The sequence below is a fragment of the Zonotrichia albicollis genome, chromosome 9 (assembly GCF_047830755.1).
Source record: "Zonotrichia albicollis isolate bZonAlb1 chromosome 9, bZonAlb1.hap1, whole genome shotgun sequence".
NCBI lineage: Eukaryota > Metazoa > Chordata > Aves > Passeriformes > Passerellidae > Zonotrichia > Zonotrichia albicollis.
This window is the reverse complement of record NC_133827.1, coordinates 2,836,414-2,855,251: the sequence shown is the minus strand read 5'-3', so window position 1 is coordinate 2,855,251 and position 18,838 is coordinate 2,836,414. Positions and strand designations below refer to the sequence as shown.

Genomic DNA, 18,838 nt, shown 5'->3' with positions numbered 1-18,838 from the left:
CTCCGCAAAATATTTTTATTCATGCCCTACAGATGGGATCACCATATTTAATGCACCCAGGTCTGTTAGACAGTGGCCGCCTTATCTCAGCGAGGACCTCAGCCACTGATATCAGATCATCCCATGTCTGCCAAATAAGAGGACACTTCAGTTCCTTTCCCACCCTTTGAATATTGTCTCTGACCAGTAGCTGCAGTCGGTGTTTCTCCCTCTCAGTCATTCATATTACCAGTTGCTATGCGTTCTTATGTTTTCCGAAGAGTCAATCGTAGATCTCCAGGGCGACTGATCACCTCCCAAGGGGTGTCTGCAGTGATGGGTCTTTTCACTCGACTGCCATGTGTCCAGCCTTTTTCAGCAGTTCGGACGGCTGTCTCTGTGGTAAACAGAACAACATAGGGACCTTCCCATTGCAGTGTTAGGGAGGTCTCTTTCCAAGTTTTAATTAGGACTCTATCTCCAGGTTTAAGCTTATGCATTGCTATATCCAAAGGGGGTCTTTGTACCAATAGCCCTTTTTGTTTTAATTCCTCCCTTCGTTTCATTAGCTGTTGTGTGTAACTCTGAATTTTACTATCTTGGATACAGGGGTGGTTCCCTGGTAGCTCTAAGTCATAAGGCATTCCATAGAGCATTTCAAAGGGAGAAATTCCCACATCCGTCCTAGGTTGGGTTCTAATGTTTAGCAGTGCCAGGGGTAAACATCTGACCCACGACATTTTAGTTTCCACCATAAGTTAAGTGAGTTGCTTCTTGATTTCTCCATTTGCCCTTTCTACCCTCCCTGAGCTTTGAGGGTGCCAAGGGGTGTGATATTTCCATTTAGTACCTAAGGCCATGGTTACCTCCTTTAGTACTTTATTTGAGAAATGGGGGCCTCTATCAGAGTCTAATATTTCTACTAATCCATACCTAGGGATTATTTCTTCCAGTAAGGTTTTAATCACTAGGTTTGCAGTAGGCCGTGATGTAGGATATGCTTCTACGAAGTGGGTTAGATGATCTACTAGTACCAATAAGTACTTCTACCTCCCTACTTCCGGTAGCTCAGTGAAATCTACTTGTACATGTGAAAAAGGTCGGTGTGCTAATTCCCTTCCTCCTGGAATCCTTTCTCTAGCTTGATGCCTATTAGCCCTCTGGCATGTTATACATCCCCTAACTACTTGTTTTGCTATATCATAAATTCCTATACACATATACTTAATAGTAAACTGATCTACTAAGGCTTGGGTTCCCCAGTGAGTCTTTTCATGTAACTGCTGCACTATCCTCTGAGCTACAGATTTTGGCAGCACTTCCCTATCATCTGGTAATTTTTGAATACCCTCATTCTCTGTTATTCCCATTCTGTCTAATTTTTCCTTTTCATGGGCTGTGAAGCTCAGGACACAAACTCTTTCATCATCTCACATTCTCCTTGTTCCCTGCTCCTGGAATTTTCTGAGGGCAGCTTTCTTTGTTTCTCTGTCTGCTATATTGTTTCCTCTGATCAGATGGGAGGGACCCTTTTGATGTCCTTTAACATGTACTATTGCTATTCTCTTTGGGCCTCTTAACGCTTGTAATACCTGAGTGATTAGTTCCCGATGTATTAATTCTTTTCCTTGGGAATTTATTAACCCTCTTTCTTTCCAAATTTTTCCAAAAGTATGTATCACTCCAAAGGCATACTTTGAGTCCGTATAGATGGTCCCATCCTTAGCTTCCAAGAATTTCAGAGCCCGCAATACCGCATAAAGCTCACAGGCCTGGGCTGACCAACTAGGACTCAGAGGGCCGGATTCTATTATTTCTAAATTTTCACCTCCCACAATGGCATATCCTGAGATTCGCTTTCCCTCAACAACCCTAGAGGAACCATCCACAAATAACTTTTCTCCCTCTTCCAGTTCTTCCTCTTCGAGATCCGGTCTAATTTTTGTTTGTTTCTCTATGCTATGTAAGCAATCATGAGTTAAATTCTCCTGTGGATCCCCAAACAGGAATTCAGCAGGGTTTTGCAGAGAGGTGGTTTCAAGTATCAACCGAGCGGATGACAGTAAAATGCCCTCGTATTTCAAAAGTCTGGAGTCTGTTATCCATTTTTCTGCCTTTTGTTGCAATACTGCCCATATATTATGGGGAGTAAAAACTTTCAGTTCTCCTCCATAGGTAATTTTGAGAGCTTCCTCCACTAAAAGGGCTGTGGCTACTATAATCTGCAAGCATGTTGGCCACCCCCTACTTACTGGATCCAGTAATTTAGAAATGTATGCCACTGGTTTTCGACTGCTGGCCCAGTCCTGAGCCAATACCCCAAATGCTACTCCTGCCTCAGTATTAATGAACAAATAAAAAGGTCTCCTAACATCGGGGAGGCTTAGCACCGGGGCATTAGTCAATTCCTCTTTTAGTTGTTCTAATGATTCATCATCCTTTTCAGTCCATTTAATCAAACCTTCAGGAGTTAGTTTTTCATACAAGAATTTTACTTTGCCACTAAAGTTTTCAATCCATTGTCTGCAGTATCCTACGAGACCCAATAGCTGTCTAATTTGTCTCTTATTTCTTGGGGGGGGAAGGGAGAGGATTCCCTTAACCCTCTCTGGATCTAGTGTCTTAGTTCCTTTACTGAGTCGGTGTCCCAGGTACTTCACTTCTTCTTCTACGAATTGCAATTTAGTTTTGGACACCTTCAGCCCCTGAATGCTCAAAAAGTTTAAAAGCTTAATGCTTTCTTCCCTAACTGCTTCCTCACTCTTTCCAGCTATTAACAGATCATCTACATATTGAACAAGGGTTATTCCGGGTTTGGGGTATAGGTTTTCATTATCTGTTCTAATGCATGCCTAAATAAATTTGGGAACTCAGTATATCCCTGTGGGAGCACGGTCCACCTTAGTTGTTGCTTTCGGTGAGTATCTGGATCTTCCCATTTAAATGCAAAATAGTCCCTACATTCTTCCTTCAAGGGGCATGCCCAAAAGGCGTCTTTTAAATCTGTAACACTATACCATTGGTCCTCAGGTTTCAATTGACTGAGCAATGTATGGGGATTAGCTACTACAGGGAACCGGGCAATAGTTCTCTTATTTATTTCCCTTAAATCATGTATTAGTCGGTATTTCCCATCTGGTTTTTTTACAGGTAAGATGGGGGTGTTGAAGGGAGACATACAAGGTTCCAAAAGCCCTTGTTGTATTAACCGTTCTATTTCTGGTTTTAGTCCCCTTCGCCCATCGTGTGACATGGGATATTGTTTTATCCTCACCGGGATTTCCGGGTTTTGGATAATAACTGTGAAAGGCTCTATATTCAGTCTCCCTGCTGTGTCAGGGGTATACCAAACCTCCGGGTTTATCTTCTCCTCGTCAGTGGCCCGTAGGGGGCACAGTCTGACTTTCAACTGTTTTTCTTCAATATTTATATTTATTCCTAATTCCACCATTAAATCCCTACCTAATAAATTGTAATTGGCTTTGGGAACTACTAGCAAGGATCCTATCCCTATTTTTTTCTCTGATTCAATTAAGACATCTTTAATTACAGGAACCTTGAAGGGTTCCCCTTTTGCCCCAATAATCTGTACTGTTAAAGGCGAAATCTTACATCCCGGGGGCAAAGACTGAACTGTTGATCTCTCGGCCCCTGTGTCTACAAGGAAGGTTATGGGGGTTTTCTGGGGACCCACTTTAAGTTTTACCAAGGGCTCTGATGACATTTGAGTCCCCAATAAATAGAGCCCTTGACCCCCCTAATCCTCTTTGAATATTTTCTCATCCCTAAGCCTCTTTCGACATTCCCTCTTCATGTGTCCTTTCCCACCACAGTAGTAGCACACCGTTCCTTCTCTCCCCCCCACTGGGAGCCCTCCTAAATCCCGGGGACCCCTCCTCATGTCATTTCTTTCCCGTGGCGGAGAGTTGTTTCGCTGCCCCTCCCTTACTGATGCCACCATCATCCGAACTTGCCTTTTATGTGCTTCTTCCTCCCGTCTAACATATACTTTCTGAGCCTCCCTAAGCAATTCATCAAGTCCTCTGTCCTGCCAATCCTCTAACTTTTCTAATTTCTTTCGAACATCTTCCCATGATTTAGCTACAAACTGTGTTTTCAGGAGTGCTTGCCCCATAGGTGTTTCTGGATCCACCCCTGAGTATAACTGAAAACTCTTCCTTAATCTTTCCAACCATTCAGTGGGGGTCTCATCCTTTCCTTGGCACTCTGAATGCCTTGCTTATATTTTGTCCCCGGGGCACAGCCTCTCGTATGCCCTGGATTATAATAGTTCTTAAGTCCTGCATATGACCACGATGGTTGGGCTCCTGATTATTCCAATTGGGATTTTGCAAGGGCCATTTGACATCAGCCGCAGGACCTTGAACATGCTGGGCGTCCCAAATTCTCATTCCTGCCCTTCTAATAATCCCTCTCTCCTCTGTTGTAAATAGTATACCTAGAATGGACTGTATCTCTACCCAAGTATATATATTTGGTCCCAGGAACTGATCCACCCTTTCTGCTACTCCTATAGGGTCTTCTAATAATTTTCCCATCTCTTTCTTAAACTCACGGACATCTCCTGAGTTTAAGGGGACAGTGACAAACCCCATCCCAGCTTGAGGTCCTCCTAATGCTATTTCCCTAAGAGGGAACAACCCACTGTTCTCTCCTTCCTCAATTACTGTTTTCATTTGGCTCCGAGTACGTCTCCTGTAATCCGGGGAGTCCGTGACCTGCTGTTTGTCAGGGGCTGATGCTGGAGGAATGTTTGGAAGGGATACACGGGGGGCTGGGGCTGGTGGTGGTACATATGGGGGAGGATAAATAGAAATCTCTTCCTCCACTCGGGACTTTTTCTTTCTATCTTCTTCCCCTTGGCTTCCCTTAAGGGGGAGCAATCTAGTTATTTGCTCATTACTTCCCACCAACCACAATTTAGCATAAGCTTTCTCCTCCAGGTTTTCTGGCTCTTTAGAATTCACATAGATATTCAAGGCTTGACAGACCCAGTCCTCAGAGGATCCGAAAACGGGCCAGTATGTATTTCCTGAATCCAGTTTCTTACCTCCCCATACTACCATGCAATAATTTATCATTTTTGCTTTATCCTTCCCTTTTCTGGAGGGAAAATCATCCCAATACTTAATCATTAATCCTAACGGACTATCTTTAGGTATTGGGGGTAACCGGGGGCCCTCCCCCATGGGGTCACAAGGCTTGCTTTCCTTCTGCCCCATCTTCCAAGGCACCTCCACGCACACACACACACACACCCCTCCGTTGTGGCTCGCTCCCTCGCGGGTTACGAGAAACGCACTACTGGAGGGTCCCTCCTGCTTCCTCCTCAGTTGGACGTCTCATTCACTGTGCCCTGGGATTCCAACCCCCAACGAGCAGTTCACCCTTATACTCACGCATCCTGCATCTTCACTCAGATCTTCGTGCACAAAGTTTACAGGGTTACTGGTGTTTCCTTGCTTATACTCGAATTTAGGTTCATCGGTCCAGAGGGGGGGGTCGGTTGAGAAGATCAGGGCCACCAAAGGGGTGGGGGCGCCCCCCCGAATTCTCAAACCAACCCTGTCTCAGGATCTGAGTCACAGCACCAAATTGTGATAAACGAATCAATGGAATTTAAGAATTGTACAATAATCTTTATTATTATGCAAGCAAGAATAAGCAAGATTCAGCGCTGGGTAGCCAGGAGACTTGCTCTCTTAGGCGCGCACCTCCCCTCTTTCAAGTTCACTTTTTATTGTCCTTTTTCTCCGAATTCCTGGGTGACGTGATCTGTTTTCTGCGTGTGCTCCTCCTGTTGCTCGGGGTCTTTTTTCTGCCTTCTGGTGGTCATGGGATGAAGGCCCCAAGTCTTCCTCTTTGGCCGCTTTCCTTATACAGCATACCTATAAGTCTTTTTTCTAAGCTCTGCATTCTTGCAAGGTTAATAATTGTTATCATATGTGTTTCAGAAAGTCTCCTATATCTATAGGGTAGAATTTTTGCAGAGCAAGCAATTCTACAAGGTTAGTAATTATTACCAGATGTGGCTGAATCTGGTTACCAAGGGGGGGTTTGTAGCCTATGTTTCCCATACAGCCCCATAGATATTCTTTGTATGTTTCCCATACAGCCCTATAGATATTCTACAAAATCTATTTAGCTATTGTTTTTAATTTAAATCATCATCTAGCTATTAATGAACAAATATATTGTTACTTATTACACTTTCCAAAAGTGACTGCGGATTGGAAGGTGACAGTGCCACCTCTCCAACGACACTGGGCAAACCAACAATCCTTCAACTCTCTCCTCCTCCATAAAGCAATGCAAAACAAAAAGTTATTTACAGAAAGTGTGTGAGAAAGTTCACTACAAGAATGGCAATATCAGAAGACATAGAAAATCTTAAAAAACCAGGGTGACACCCCTGCAGCATTACAGGCTAGGGACAGAGTGGCTGGACAGCAGCCAGGCAGAAGGGGACCTGCAGGGACTGATGGACAGCAGGCTGGACAAGAGCCAGCAGTGTGCCCAGGTAGCCAAGAAGGCCAATGGCTCCTGGCCTGGATCAGGAATGGTGTGGCCAGCAGGAGCAGGGCAGGGATTCTTCCCCTGTGCTCAGCACTGCTTGGGTAACACCTCCAGTGCTGTGTCCAGTGCTAGGCCCACCAATTTAGGAAGGCCATGGAGGGGCTGGAGCGTGTCCAGAGAAGGGCAACAAGGCTGGGGAGGGGTCTGGAAAACAAGTAGTTTGAGAAGCGGCTGAGGGAGCTGGTGTTCTTTATCCTGGAGAAGAGGAGGCTCAGGGGAGACAAGGTGATGTCAGGGCACATCAAGGTTGGACTTGATGATCTCCAAGGTCTTTTCCAACCTTGCTGATTCTGGGATTCTCTGAAGCCACCCTTGAAGCAGTCACAGGATGAGCCCTGGGCCTCCTCTGCAGAAGCTCCAGCAGCCCAGGTCCCTCAGCTTCTCCTGGCAGCCCCAAAGCCCATCCTGTCAGTCCTGCTGAGCCTCTGCAGCTCCTCCTCACTGCCCACAACAGGGAGCCCCAGAGCCAGGCACAGCAGCCCAGATGTGCCCCCCTGGCCTGGGGTGTCTCTGGCAAGGGAGCAGCACTAGGCACTGCAGGAGCCTGCAGACAATTCCTGCAGCACTTGTAGGATGATCCTGCTGCCCACAAGACGTTCCCATGGGGCCAAGTCAGGAACTGCAATGGGGAGTGGGGCCAGAGAGGAAAAGGCAAACAGGGATGGGCTGTTTGCAGGGGAGGGAACAAGGGTGGGCAACAGGAAGAAATTTGTACAAGGGAAGAGTAAAGAAATCAAAGGTGAAACCAAGGAAATGCTAAGGGCAGTTTGGGGGTGGCTGCCAGGAAGCCCTGGATTTGAGCAACAGTGTCTGCAGTGGGACAAAAACTCCCAGCTGATGAGAACAAACTTTTTGGCTGAGTGCAGAGGCCAGGACAAAGCTGAGTGGTTTCCCTGGTGTCCCCCAGCCCTTGCTGGCCCCAGGGGCTGATGGCATTTGTGCTCCCTCAGGTTCATGTCCCCACACCAACAGCATGGGGGTGCTCCTGCTGCTGTGTGCAATGCAAACAGGGGCTGCTGAGCCAGTGCTGCCATGTCTGTGCCTGCAAGGATGGGGCCCCTGTGTGAGCTGGGGGAGAGGCCAGGGCTGCAGAGGGGGGATGTTGTTGGCAGCTCCATGAGGACGCTCTGGGACGCTGCCCTGGGCTGTCCAGCGCACTGGGGATGGATCAGCCCCTGCTCTGCTGCTCCTTCCCATCTGCTCCAGGGCCCTTGCAGAGCCCCAACCATGCTGTTTGCCCCCAGCCTGCCCACGGCCAGCCTGGGGCTGTTCACAGGGATTTTCTGTGCTGAGCATTGGCCTGGCTGTGTTATTGAGAGGGTCTGGGCAAGGAGCCTGGAGCCCCCAGGGCCTGGCCTGAGGCGTCAGCGCTGCCCCAGTAGTGCCCATGGCCTGTCCCTGCTGCAGCCCCGGCACTGCCACCCCCAGGGCTGTGCCAGGCCCCGAGAGCACTCAGGCCCTGCAGCAACACCAGGGCCACCAGGGCAGCGGGGCAGGGCCACGGCAGCAGCACTGGCAACATCAAGTGCTGCTGCTGCTGGGCACAGCTGCTGGGCCAGCACTGATCTGCTCCCAGCTCTGCACACAGACATTGCTGCTGCAGCTCCAGAGAAGGCAACAAAAGGGCATCTCTGCAGAAAACTTTGCTTGGAGATCCTTTAGTTCCTTTAAATCCACCAAGAGTGCAGCCCTTCCTTGACACAGCCCGTGGCCACAGGTAAGGTAGAGAGAAACAAAATGAAAAATGCCACAGAAAATATAATTTTTTTGTGGACAATATGAAAAAAAAAAAAAAGAAAACAAAGGAAAAGAATCCCCAAAATGAAGCCAGTAAGAAGTATTAAAGATTATTTTTATTACAAGTTATTTGTGATTTTTACTATTACTATTACTATTTGTAATAAAAGAGAAGATTAATGTTTTTTAAACCATCCAGTCATCATTCTCCACACTGCAGCCTTGAGCTCCTGGTTCCTCAGGCTGTAGATGAGGGGGTTCATGGCTGGAGGAACCACCAAGTACAGAACTGACAGGGCCATATCCAGGGATGGGGAGGACATGGAGGGGGGCTTCAGGTGGGCAAATGTGCCAGTGCTGAGGAACAGGGAGACCACGACCAGGTGAGGGAGGCAGGTGGAAAAGGCTTTGTGCCGTCCCTGCTCAGAGGGGATCCTCAGCACAGCCCTGAAGATCTGCACATAGGAGAAAACAATGAACAGAAAACAACCAAATACCAAAGACACACTGACAGCAAGAAGTCCCTGTTCCCTGAGGTAGGATCTGGAGCAGGAGAGCTTGAGGATCTGTGGAATTTCACAGAAGAACTGACCTAGGGCATTGCCCTGGCACAGGGGCAGGGAAAATGTATTGGCTGTGTGCAGCAGAGCATTGAGAAAGCCACTGGCCCAGGCAGCTGCTGCCATGTGGGCACAAGCTCTGCTGCCCAGGAGGGTCCCGTAGTGCAGGGGTTTGCAGATGGACACGTAGCGGTCGTAGCACATGATGGTCAGCAGATAAAACTCTGTTGAAATGAAGAACATAATGAAAAATATCTGTGCAGCACATCCTGTGTAGGAGATGTTGCTGCTGTCCCAGAGGGAATTGTGCATGGCTTTGGGGACAGTGGTGCAGATGCAGCCCAGGTCAGTGAGGGCCAGGTTGAGCAGGAAGAAGAACATGGGCGTGTGCAGGTGGTGGCCGCAGGCTACGGCGCTGATGATGAGGCCGTTGCCCAGGAGGGCAGCCAGGGAGATGCCCAGCAAGAGGCAGAAGTGCAGGAGCTGCAGCTGCCGCGTGTCTGCCAATGGCAGCAGGAGGAAGTGCCTGATGGAGCTGCTGTTGGACATTTTTTCACTCTGCCCATGTAGTCCTATTCAAGCAGAGGACAATGACAAGTCAGAGCAGACTTTGCTGAGCAATGTCCAAGCCCTCTCTCCCATTTCTGCCCCTCCTGCTCTGTATCACCCAATTTTCCTTTCATTAGAGTCCTTCCTTCAGCCCCGTGCCTGGAGCTCTGCTGGGATCTGGCCCCCTTGCTGTGACGAGCAGGGGCTGTGCCTGGGGACACCAAGGGATCAGCTCTGCTCTTCAGCAGTGAGGTCATGGGAACGGGGACAGGGGCCAGTCCTTGGCTTGGATTTCATCAGCCCAAACTGCTCCTGAGGCAGAGGAGCTTGGCAGCATCTCCTCTCCCAGGGCTAAGGAATGGTGACAGCCAAAGGCAGTTTGGGAGGGTTTTCTGCTGTGCCCAGGGAGATTAGAGAGAACTGTGCAATGCAAGAGCAGTGGCTGTAACACAGTGAAGGGTGAGGGGAGCTGCTCTCTCAATCCATCTTTTCCCAGCTGCCTTTTCTGCGATCCAGGGCAGTCTCTGTGTTCCCCTAGAAATCAGCCTGACACAGCTGAGAGCAGTGGGACCCACAGCAGAGCAAACTGGCTCAGCCTGTCTCAGTCTCAGCCCCCTCTAGCCAAGGACACTCCTGTGCCCCAGTGTCCCCTGGAGGCAGCTGACAGCTTGGGTGGCATCCCCAGGACACACCAAGGGTCCTGTCCATGGCACTGCTTGAGGAGAGTGGGCTCATTGCCAGTTTCCCAGGCTGCCCTGCCCAGAGCTGCCCGGGCACAGGGAGCTGGGATACCCCATTGCTGTGCTCAGCCTGCACAGGAGGAGCCCAAGGGCTGGGCCTGGCCCTGCAGCTGGAACTGCCATTGCAGAGAGCCCCTCAGCAATGCCAGCAGCACCTGGGCAAGGAAAGGAGAGAGAGAGAGCCGGGCCTGAGGAAAAGCCTTTCCCTGGCCAGCCCTGCCCAACCCCTGCCAGGCAGCAGCAGGGCAGGACAGTGGCCCTCAGGTCCTGGTCAGCAGGGAATGGGCACATGGCCGCAGAGATGCCCTTCATCTCTGGGGCTGCTCTGCCGGCCCAGGAGGGACTGAGGGCCCCGAGCCCCCGGGCTGAGGGCTGTGCTGGCTGCGAGGGGACACAAGAGCTGTGCTGCTCAGGGCAGTGTGTGCCCTGCAGGGCAGGCCCGGCAGGTGCCACATCTGCCCTGCAGCAGGGCTTCCCTCAGCACTGCCACCCTCCCTGCCTGCCCACGGCTCTGCTGCTGGAGCTGTCCCAGCCCCAGCTGCTCCTGTGGCCCCGGGCTGCTTCCCTGCCAGAGCTGCCAGAGCCCAGCCCAGCCCCTGGGCCAGCCCTGCCCTGCAGCTGCTCGGCCCTGCAGGGAATAAAGAACAGCTCCCCCAGCCTGGGCATCATGGAAAGGTAATGCTGCATGGGTCTGGAGGCTGGGCAGGTGCAGGCACTTGCTGAGGTTCACAGGAAAACTCAGTGTGATGGTTTAAGAGCCTCAGCCCCTGCTCTGCCCTGCACAGCTGAGTTTCCATTGCCACCAAGCTGAGGTGGGGAAAAGTGGGAGCACAGATTCACGAAAGCAGAGACACAAGCAGGAAACCTGAGCCCTGAATGAGCTCATGAAAAGTCCCCTCAGAAATGAGCTGGGCATGAGCTGGAGCTCTGAGCAGCCCTGGCCCACACAGCACCCTCTCCAAAGCAGCAGGAGCTGCCCTTGCAGGAGTCACTTCTTGCACCCACTGCTCCCCTGCAGCATCCATGGGGAGGTGCCAGGCAGGCTGAGAGCTGCCCCTGCCAGCTGGCACATGCCCTGGGCTGGCCAAGAGCCCTGAGGGGCGCAGGAGCTGCTCTTCTGTCCCTGGCAGCAGGAGCCGTCCTGACCTTTCCCTCTGATGGTGCCCAGGGCAGCCCCGCTCTGCAGCACATCCTCCCCCAAAGCAGAAACAGCAGCAGAGCCATCCTTACAGTCATGTCAGTCCTGCCATCTCCAGCTTTAGGAGATCCCTGCATCCAGAGATTGACTGTGTCAAAAGCTGTGAAGATTTCTCCATGAATGAGTGCAGAATTGTCCTTGCAGCTGCATTGAGCTTCCTTCTGCTTCACTGCTCTCAGACACCTGCAGGCAGTGCCCTCAGCCCTGCTGGGCTGGGAGAAGTGCTGCTCATCAGGAGAAATGTCTTTTTGAGTTCTTCTTGGTTTCCAAGGGCTCCTTCTGTGCCAGGAGCCCAGCCCAGCACAGGAGCACAGACACAGCACAAGGACTTTAATGAACCTCTGGGGCTTTGGTGCTGTTTACATCAGACTCAGTCCCAGAGAGCATTCAAAAAACTTCTCAAGAATACTAAGTTAAATTTAAACGTCAAATTTTCTTGAAGTTTTAATGGGTCCCACTGAGGGACACAACTGAGAAAGTTTTCTCCAGGTAGAGCAGAACACTAGAGGCAGGGATGACAGGTGGGGACACACAAGGCAAAGGCGTCTCTGGTGCTGAGCACACCTGGATGTGTTTGAGGAATGCAAAGGGCCAAGGCCTGAGCCCCGGCCCCTGGCCAGGCAGATCCTGTCCCTCCTTCCTTGCTCAGGGCTCTTCCTGGGATGGGCACTGGCATGTGGGGATGTGCAATGGCAAGGGCAGGAGCATGGGGCGGCCCCTGCCAGGCTGCTGAGCAGGGACAAGGAGGCAATGAGGCCCCAGCCCTGCAAGGGTCACTTGTCCCCTCGTGGCCTCAGGCCCGGGCCCAGCAGCCATGGCCAAAGTGCTGCCCAAGTTGGCTCTGGCAGGGCTGTCTTGCAGCTGCTGCCCATCCCTATGCCCTGTGCAGCCCAGGCTGTCCCACGGTGTCCCTGCCCTGCGCCTCTGTCCCTGCAGGCTGTCGGCATCCCCCGGCTGCCCCACCTGGCTGGGCCCTTCCTTTGCTGACAGCTCTGCCTCCTGCCTGCCTCTGCCTGCCCACACAGAGCCTTGGGCTGCTCCAGGCTCCTTCTGGGTTACATGTTGCACCACGGCCCTGCCCTGGAAGGGAAATTCCTTTTTTGTCCAGTCTGGGCCTCCCCAGCTGCATTTGTGTCATTATTTCTCTCTCTGGCTGTTTCCCACTATGGAAAAAAAGCTCCACCATTTTTGAATCCAACCTTCAAGCCCTGCCAGGCCATTCCTATTCTGTTCTCAGTCTCTTCACAGCTGAGCTCAGGCACATCAGCCTCCATGTATGGGTTATGCTCTGGAGGCTTCCAAACCCCAGCTTGGGAGATCTCTGGGCCATCTCCAAGGTGCTTTCAAATGAAAATATTCAGCTCATAGTGTGAGAAAATCACCAGAGGCCAAGGCAAGGCAGAGCTGTCTGTCCTGGCAGCTTTTGTCAGGGAGCAATCCTGGGATAGGATGAATTTTGGCAGCCAAATTCCAATTTCTGCCATGGACTATAGACAAGAAGGCTGCTTCTTTTCTGTGGAAAGGAAGGCACAGAGCCCTGGTACTTCTGAGGCAGATGAGAGGTGACCACCAGAGGCAAAGGCCAGCCAGAGCTGGCAGTTTTTTTTTCTGGGAGATACCCTTGCCTACAGAAATTTTTTCAGGGGAGTACCAAATTTGTCCATGGGCATCTGGAAAGAGACAGTTCTTTTCCATAGGAAGGAAAGCAAGGAGTCCCAGCGGATCATGTGCAGATGAGAGGCAGCCCTTGACATTCCAAGATCAGCCAGACCTGTTCCATGTTCCCTTGGTTCCATGGACCCCATGGTGTCACCATGGTCTCAATAGGAAGGAAAGAGCCCAAACGTTCCAGGGGCAGATGAGGGGCAGTCACCAGAGGCCAAGGACAGCCAGACCTCTCTGTCCTGGCAGCTTTTGTCTGAAATCAACCCTTGGATATATGGATTTATCCATGTGGAATCCCAATTTTGGCCATTTCTGCATTGATAAGAGGGATGTCTTTTCCATAGGAAGGAAAGCACAGAGCCCAAGTGTTTCCGGGGCAGAAGTAGAGAGAGAAGGCTCTTGAGAGGCCAAGCCAGTCAGACCTGTTTGTCCTGACAGCTTTTTTCACAGAGGAATCCTTGGACATACAGAATTTGGGAGGTGGAATCTCAATTTTGACCGTGGGCACCTGGTCAAGATGGGTTGTTTTTCCCATAGGAAAGAAAAACACAAAGTCCAAGTATTTTGGAAGAAGATGAGAGATGGCCCCCCATGGGCCAAGACAGCCAGACCTGTCTCTCCTGACACCTTTCATCTGGGGGAAATCCTTGGACATAGGGCATTTTGGAGGTGGAATCTCAGTTTTGGCTGTGGGTGCCTGGAGGCAGAGGCTCAATTTTGGCCATGTGTGCCTGGATGTGAAAGGTGCTTTTTTCCCATAGGAAAGAAAAACACATGGTCCCAGTGTTTCAAAGGCAGGTGAGAGGTGGCCCCTGGGTAGTCAAGGCAGCCAGATCTGTCTGTCCCAGCAGATTTCATCTGGGAACAATCTTTGCACAGAAGGAAATTTGGAGGAGGAATCCCAATTTTGTCCACGGGGCTCTGGAGGAGAAGAACAGTTCTCTCCCATAGGAAGGAAAGCCCAGAGCCCCAGGGGTTCCAGGCAGATGTGAAGCAGCCCTCGGCATACCAAGGTGCACCAGACCTGTCAGGTGATCGCCAGGAGGCCCTGTCAGCCAGACCTGTTCCATGTTCCCTTGGTTTCATGGGATCCCACAGTGTCACAATGGTCTCCTTGGTTCCATGAGGCCCTGGAGCGGCACAATGTTGCCCTTGCTTCTGTAGTGTCACAGGGGCCCCGAGCTTCCATGAGGCCCTGCAATGTCACAATGGCTTCCTGGTTCCACGAAGCCCTGATGTGTCACCATGGGCCCCTAAGCTCCATGCGCCCTCGCTGTGTCACAGTGGCTCCTCTGTGACACTACGGGCTGCACAAGGTCACCATGGACTGTTGGTGCCGTGGGACCCCTGAGTTTCACAATGGTCCCTTGATTCCATGAGGCACCACAGTGTCACAATGGCCCCTTGGTTCCATGAGGTTCCCCAGTGTCACCGTGTTGTCCTTTGACCCACATTGTCACAACTGACCCATGGCTTCATGAGGTTCTGTAGTGTCAATGTGGTCACTGTCAGAAGCTGGATGAGATCGATGTTCTGAGACACCATGGGATGCTCAGAATTCCCGTGTGGGGCCAGGGCCAGGTCAGGCCTTGGTTTGTGGTGGGACAGAGCCCCGCCCCCAGCCCTGGCCTGGCAGAGCTGTCAATCACACAGCAGGGGTGGTGTTATCCCAGCTCTGGTTGGCTCAGCTGTAAATTAATCACACAACAGGGGCAGCTGGTGCCTATCCTGACTCTGATTGGAATGGCAGCTGGCAGTCCCACCCCAGGGACGTGCCCATGAAGGCCCAGGGGGTTATAAGCCAGAGCACAAGACCAGTCTGTGGTTTGGCTTCTGTTTTCTCCTGGGGTTTTTGTGTTGGCATTACTGGAAGCTGAGCAGTTGGTACCTATGTGTGTGTGTTTCTATAGATCTTCTGTCTTTCTGATGTTCTCTATTTCTTCTCCTTCTAATCCTACTTACCTGAAACATTTTTGGGTAACTAAACATCTTAACAGTTAAAGGTTTTCAGGTTCAATGGGCTAAGTTAGTGAAGTTAATGCTATGATAAGCGGTTTATGTTGAAGTGGATGTTGAATTAAAACCTTTGCCAAAGTTCCTTGACTGTCCACAGTTTGCCAGTAAAATTTTCTGTCATTTTGACCTCTTAGCTCAGTTGGTGAGAGCATGGTGCTGGTATCACCGAGGCTGTGGGTTCAATCCCTGTGTGGGCCATTCACTTAAGAGCTGGACTTGATGAACCTTGTGGGTCTCTTCCTACCAAGAATATTCTTTGCATCTGCCCATGTTGACAATATCTGGTTGGTGTTTCTCCTGTGCACCAAACTCAAGGGAAGGAACCTTTGGTTACCCCCAGAATTTTAGTGTTCTGGGGTGTTCCAGCCCTGCAGGCTCACAATGGCCTCTTGTTTCCATGAGGCCCCACAGTGTCACACTGGCCCCTTGGTTGCACAACTTCCCACAGTGTCCCACTGGCCCCTTGGTTCCATGAGGATCTGCAGTGTCACACAGGTTGATGACATTTGTCCTTGCTGCCCCTCACATCCCACTGCCCCACAGACAGCCCCAAGCCACCCGTGAGGGACAGACCCTGCTGTCCCAGGCTGGGCTCAGGGCTTGGCCTTTCTGTTCCCCCAGCCAGCCCAGGCCTTGCTCAGCATTGCAGTTCCCTGCTCAGAGCCTTTGGCTCCCTGCAATCCTGGCCTCAAGATTCTGCTCTGAGCAGTCCCTGGGGAGCCTTTGGCACTCCCTGCCTTCAGTGGGGCCCAGTGATGCTCCAAGGGACTTGGAGTTTTGCTTCTGACTTCTTGAGAAGCTTCTTCAGCCTCCTCTAAGTGCCTGAGGGTCCTGGACTCAGCCCCAAATCCACCATGGGTTTGATTAAAATATAGAAAGCACTTCAGGGCTCTTTCTCTGGCTTCAATGGTTTTCAGGTCTTCAGGGCTTGTACAGCTCACTTTAGTCAGTTTGGAATTCTTTTCAAGAGAAAGATTTCAAAATGTATCTCATGACTTTTTTTCTTTAATCAAGTGAGTATTTTTCTATTTTCCAGTTCAGAGAAGAGCTGATAGAAGCATTTCCCAGGTGATCTTGATGCTGAATGTCTCCTTAGGAGGTCTGGGCACAGAGAAGAATGAGCCCCTTGAGGGCTGACCCTGTTTGGACAAGCTGCTCCTCGCCCCCAGCCTCACCATGTCTGATATGGCCCACCTGGCACTGACATCCCTGTGCCCTCCAGCAGATCCATGTCCCCTGAGCTCTGCAGCTCCATGTCCCAGCCCATTGTACCATGTCCCACCTGCTCTCCTCAGGGCTCTGCCTGCACAAAGGCACAGGAAAAGTTTTCCTGTTGGGAAGGATGGAATGGAAAAGCCTGAGCAGGTTTCCTGAACAACAAACCCCTCTCAAGAACCACCTGCTCAGTCCAGGCTGCCTGGAATGGTGTCACCGTTCTCCAAGGGACAGTATGAGCTGAAATGATCTCTGGAAGCAGAATTCTCTGTGTCTTGCAGCTGAATTCTCTGTCCTTGTCCTTTCCCTGGATCTCTGTTGCAGATGGAAGCTGCTGGTGCCATCCTCACCTTTAACCTCTCTCTTGAATGCAAACAGATGTTCCCAGCTGTGTTAAGCAGGATTTGCTAAATGTCTCTACAAAACTTCTGTTGTTCCTCATGGAATGAGGGGGCCATTTTGGCACTGAGGGGGTGACGTGGAAACAAGGAGTCAATTGTGATCCTGGGGTCCCATGAAACCAAGTGGCCATGGTGACACAGCAGGGCCATATGGATCCAGCGGTCCATTGTGACACTGTGGATCCAAGGAGACCATGGAGACACCTCCAGAACCTCATGGAACCAAGGAGTCCATGGTGACCCAGCGGGGCTTCATGGAGCCAATGGTCCATGGTGACACTGCCCATCCAAGGAGTCCACTGTGACACTGTGGAAGCTCATGGAGGGAGAGAGGCCATTGTGACACTGAAGAACTTCATGGCACCAAATATCCATGGTGACACAGCAGGGCATCATGGGAACCAAGGAACCGCTGTTGGCAGAAGGGAAACTCATCGACCCAGGGGCCCTTGTGGCACTGCAGAACCAACAGAGCTGCTGGACCTTGTCCCCTGGCCCTGCACAACTCCTTGGGAGCCATGGCAGGAGCAGCACCCTGGGAGCCTCGGGAATGCCCCTCTGGGATCCACGGCACGTACTCTCAGGGGCTGGAATTCCAGTTCCCAGCCAGGAAAAGATGTTCCTCCCCTTGAAGGCAAAGCTCTTAAGAAGGAGCCAAAATCCAAGTGGAGCAAGATCTTACAGTGACATTTCACTGCCAGCCTTCATAACTTCATCCATGGTTGTTGTAGCTCATGGATTGGGAATGAAATCAGGGCAGGGTCTTTGGTGGGAGCTGCCCTGGGTCAAGAATCACAGAATCACAGAAATTCTAGGTTGGAAGAGACCTTTAAGATCATCGAGTCCAACCCATGTTCTAACACCTCAACTAGATCATGGCACCAAGTGCCACATCCAGGCTTTTTTTAAACTCTTCGAAGGATGGTGACTCTACCACCTCCCTGGGTAGATGATTCCAGTATTTGACCACTCTTTCTGTGGAAAACTTCCTCCCTAATTCTAGCCTGTATCTCCCTTGGTGCAGCTTGAGACTATGTTCTTTTGTTCTGTCTGTTGTTGCCTGGAGAAAGAGACCGACCCCCAGCTCACCACAGCCACCCTTCAGGAAGTTGAAGAGAGTGATAAGGTCACCCCTGAGTCTCCTTTTCTCCAGGCTGAACAACCCCAGCTCCCTCAGTCATTCTTCATACAGCTTGTGTTCCAAGCCCCTCACCAGCCTCGTTGCTCTCCTTTGGACATGCTCAAGCATCTCAACGTCCCTCCTAAACTGAGGGGCCCAGAACTGGACGCAATACTCCAGGTGAGGCCTCACCAGTGCCACATACAGGGGAAGAATGACCTCCCTGCTCCTGCTGGCCACACCATTCCTGATACTGGCCAGGATGTCATTGGCCTTCTTGGCCACCTGGGCACACTGCTGGCTCATGTTCAGCCGACTGTAAACCAGCACCCCCAGGTCCCTTCCCACCCGAGCACTGTCCAGCCACACCGTTCCTAGCTTACATTGTTGCAGGGGGTTATTGTGGCCAAAGTGCAGGACTCAGCACTTGGACTTATTGAACCTCATCCCATTAGATTCTGCCCATCCATCCAACCGTTCCAAGTCCCTCTGCAAAGCCCTCTGTCCCTGTAACAGATCAACACACGTTCCCAGCTTAGTGTCATCTGCAAATTTGTTAATAAAGGACTCTAAGCCCTCATCCATGTCATCAATAAAAATATTAAACAGAACTGGCCCCAGCACAGATCCCTAAGGGACACCACTGGTGACTGGTCGCCAGCTGGATGCAGCACCATTCACCACCACTCTCTGGGTCCGGCCATGCAGCCAGTTCTGAACCCAGCAAAGAGTGCTCCTGTCCAAGCCACGGGCTGCCAGCTTGTCTAGGAGTACACTGTGGGAGACAGTGTCAAAGGCCTTGCTGAAATCCAAGTAAACAACATCTACAGCCTTCCCTTCATCAACTAGGCGGGTTACCTGGTCATAAAAGGTGACCAGGTTGGTCAAACATGACCTACCTCTCCTAAATCCATGCTGGCTGAGTCTGATACCCTGGCCATCTTGTAAATTTTGCGTGATGGCACTTAATATAAACTGTTCCATTATTTTGCCAGGTACTGAGGTTAGGCCGACTGGTCTATAATTACCAGGATCTTCCTTTGCACCTTTTTTATGAATGG

General features: G+C 50.9%; 2 protein-coding genes across 2 annotated transcripts in view; both read right to left on the bottom strand.

Moving 5' to 3' along the window:
- The window catches only part of LOC141730220 (uncharacterized), a 229,979-nt gene that overhangs the window by 169,679 nt on the left and 41,462 nt on the right, over positions 1 to 18,838 (bottom strand).
- On the bottom strand, positions 8,490 to 9,422 carry LOC141730088 (olfactory receptor 14A16-like). The gene has a single exon (XM_074546715.1). It carries the CDS (start codon positions 9,420 to 9,422, stop codon positions 8,490 to 8,492), a length of 933 nt encoding a protein of 310 aa, XP_074402816.1.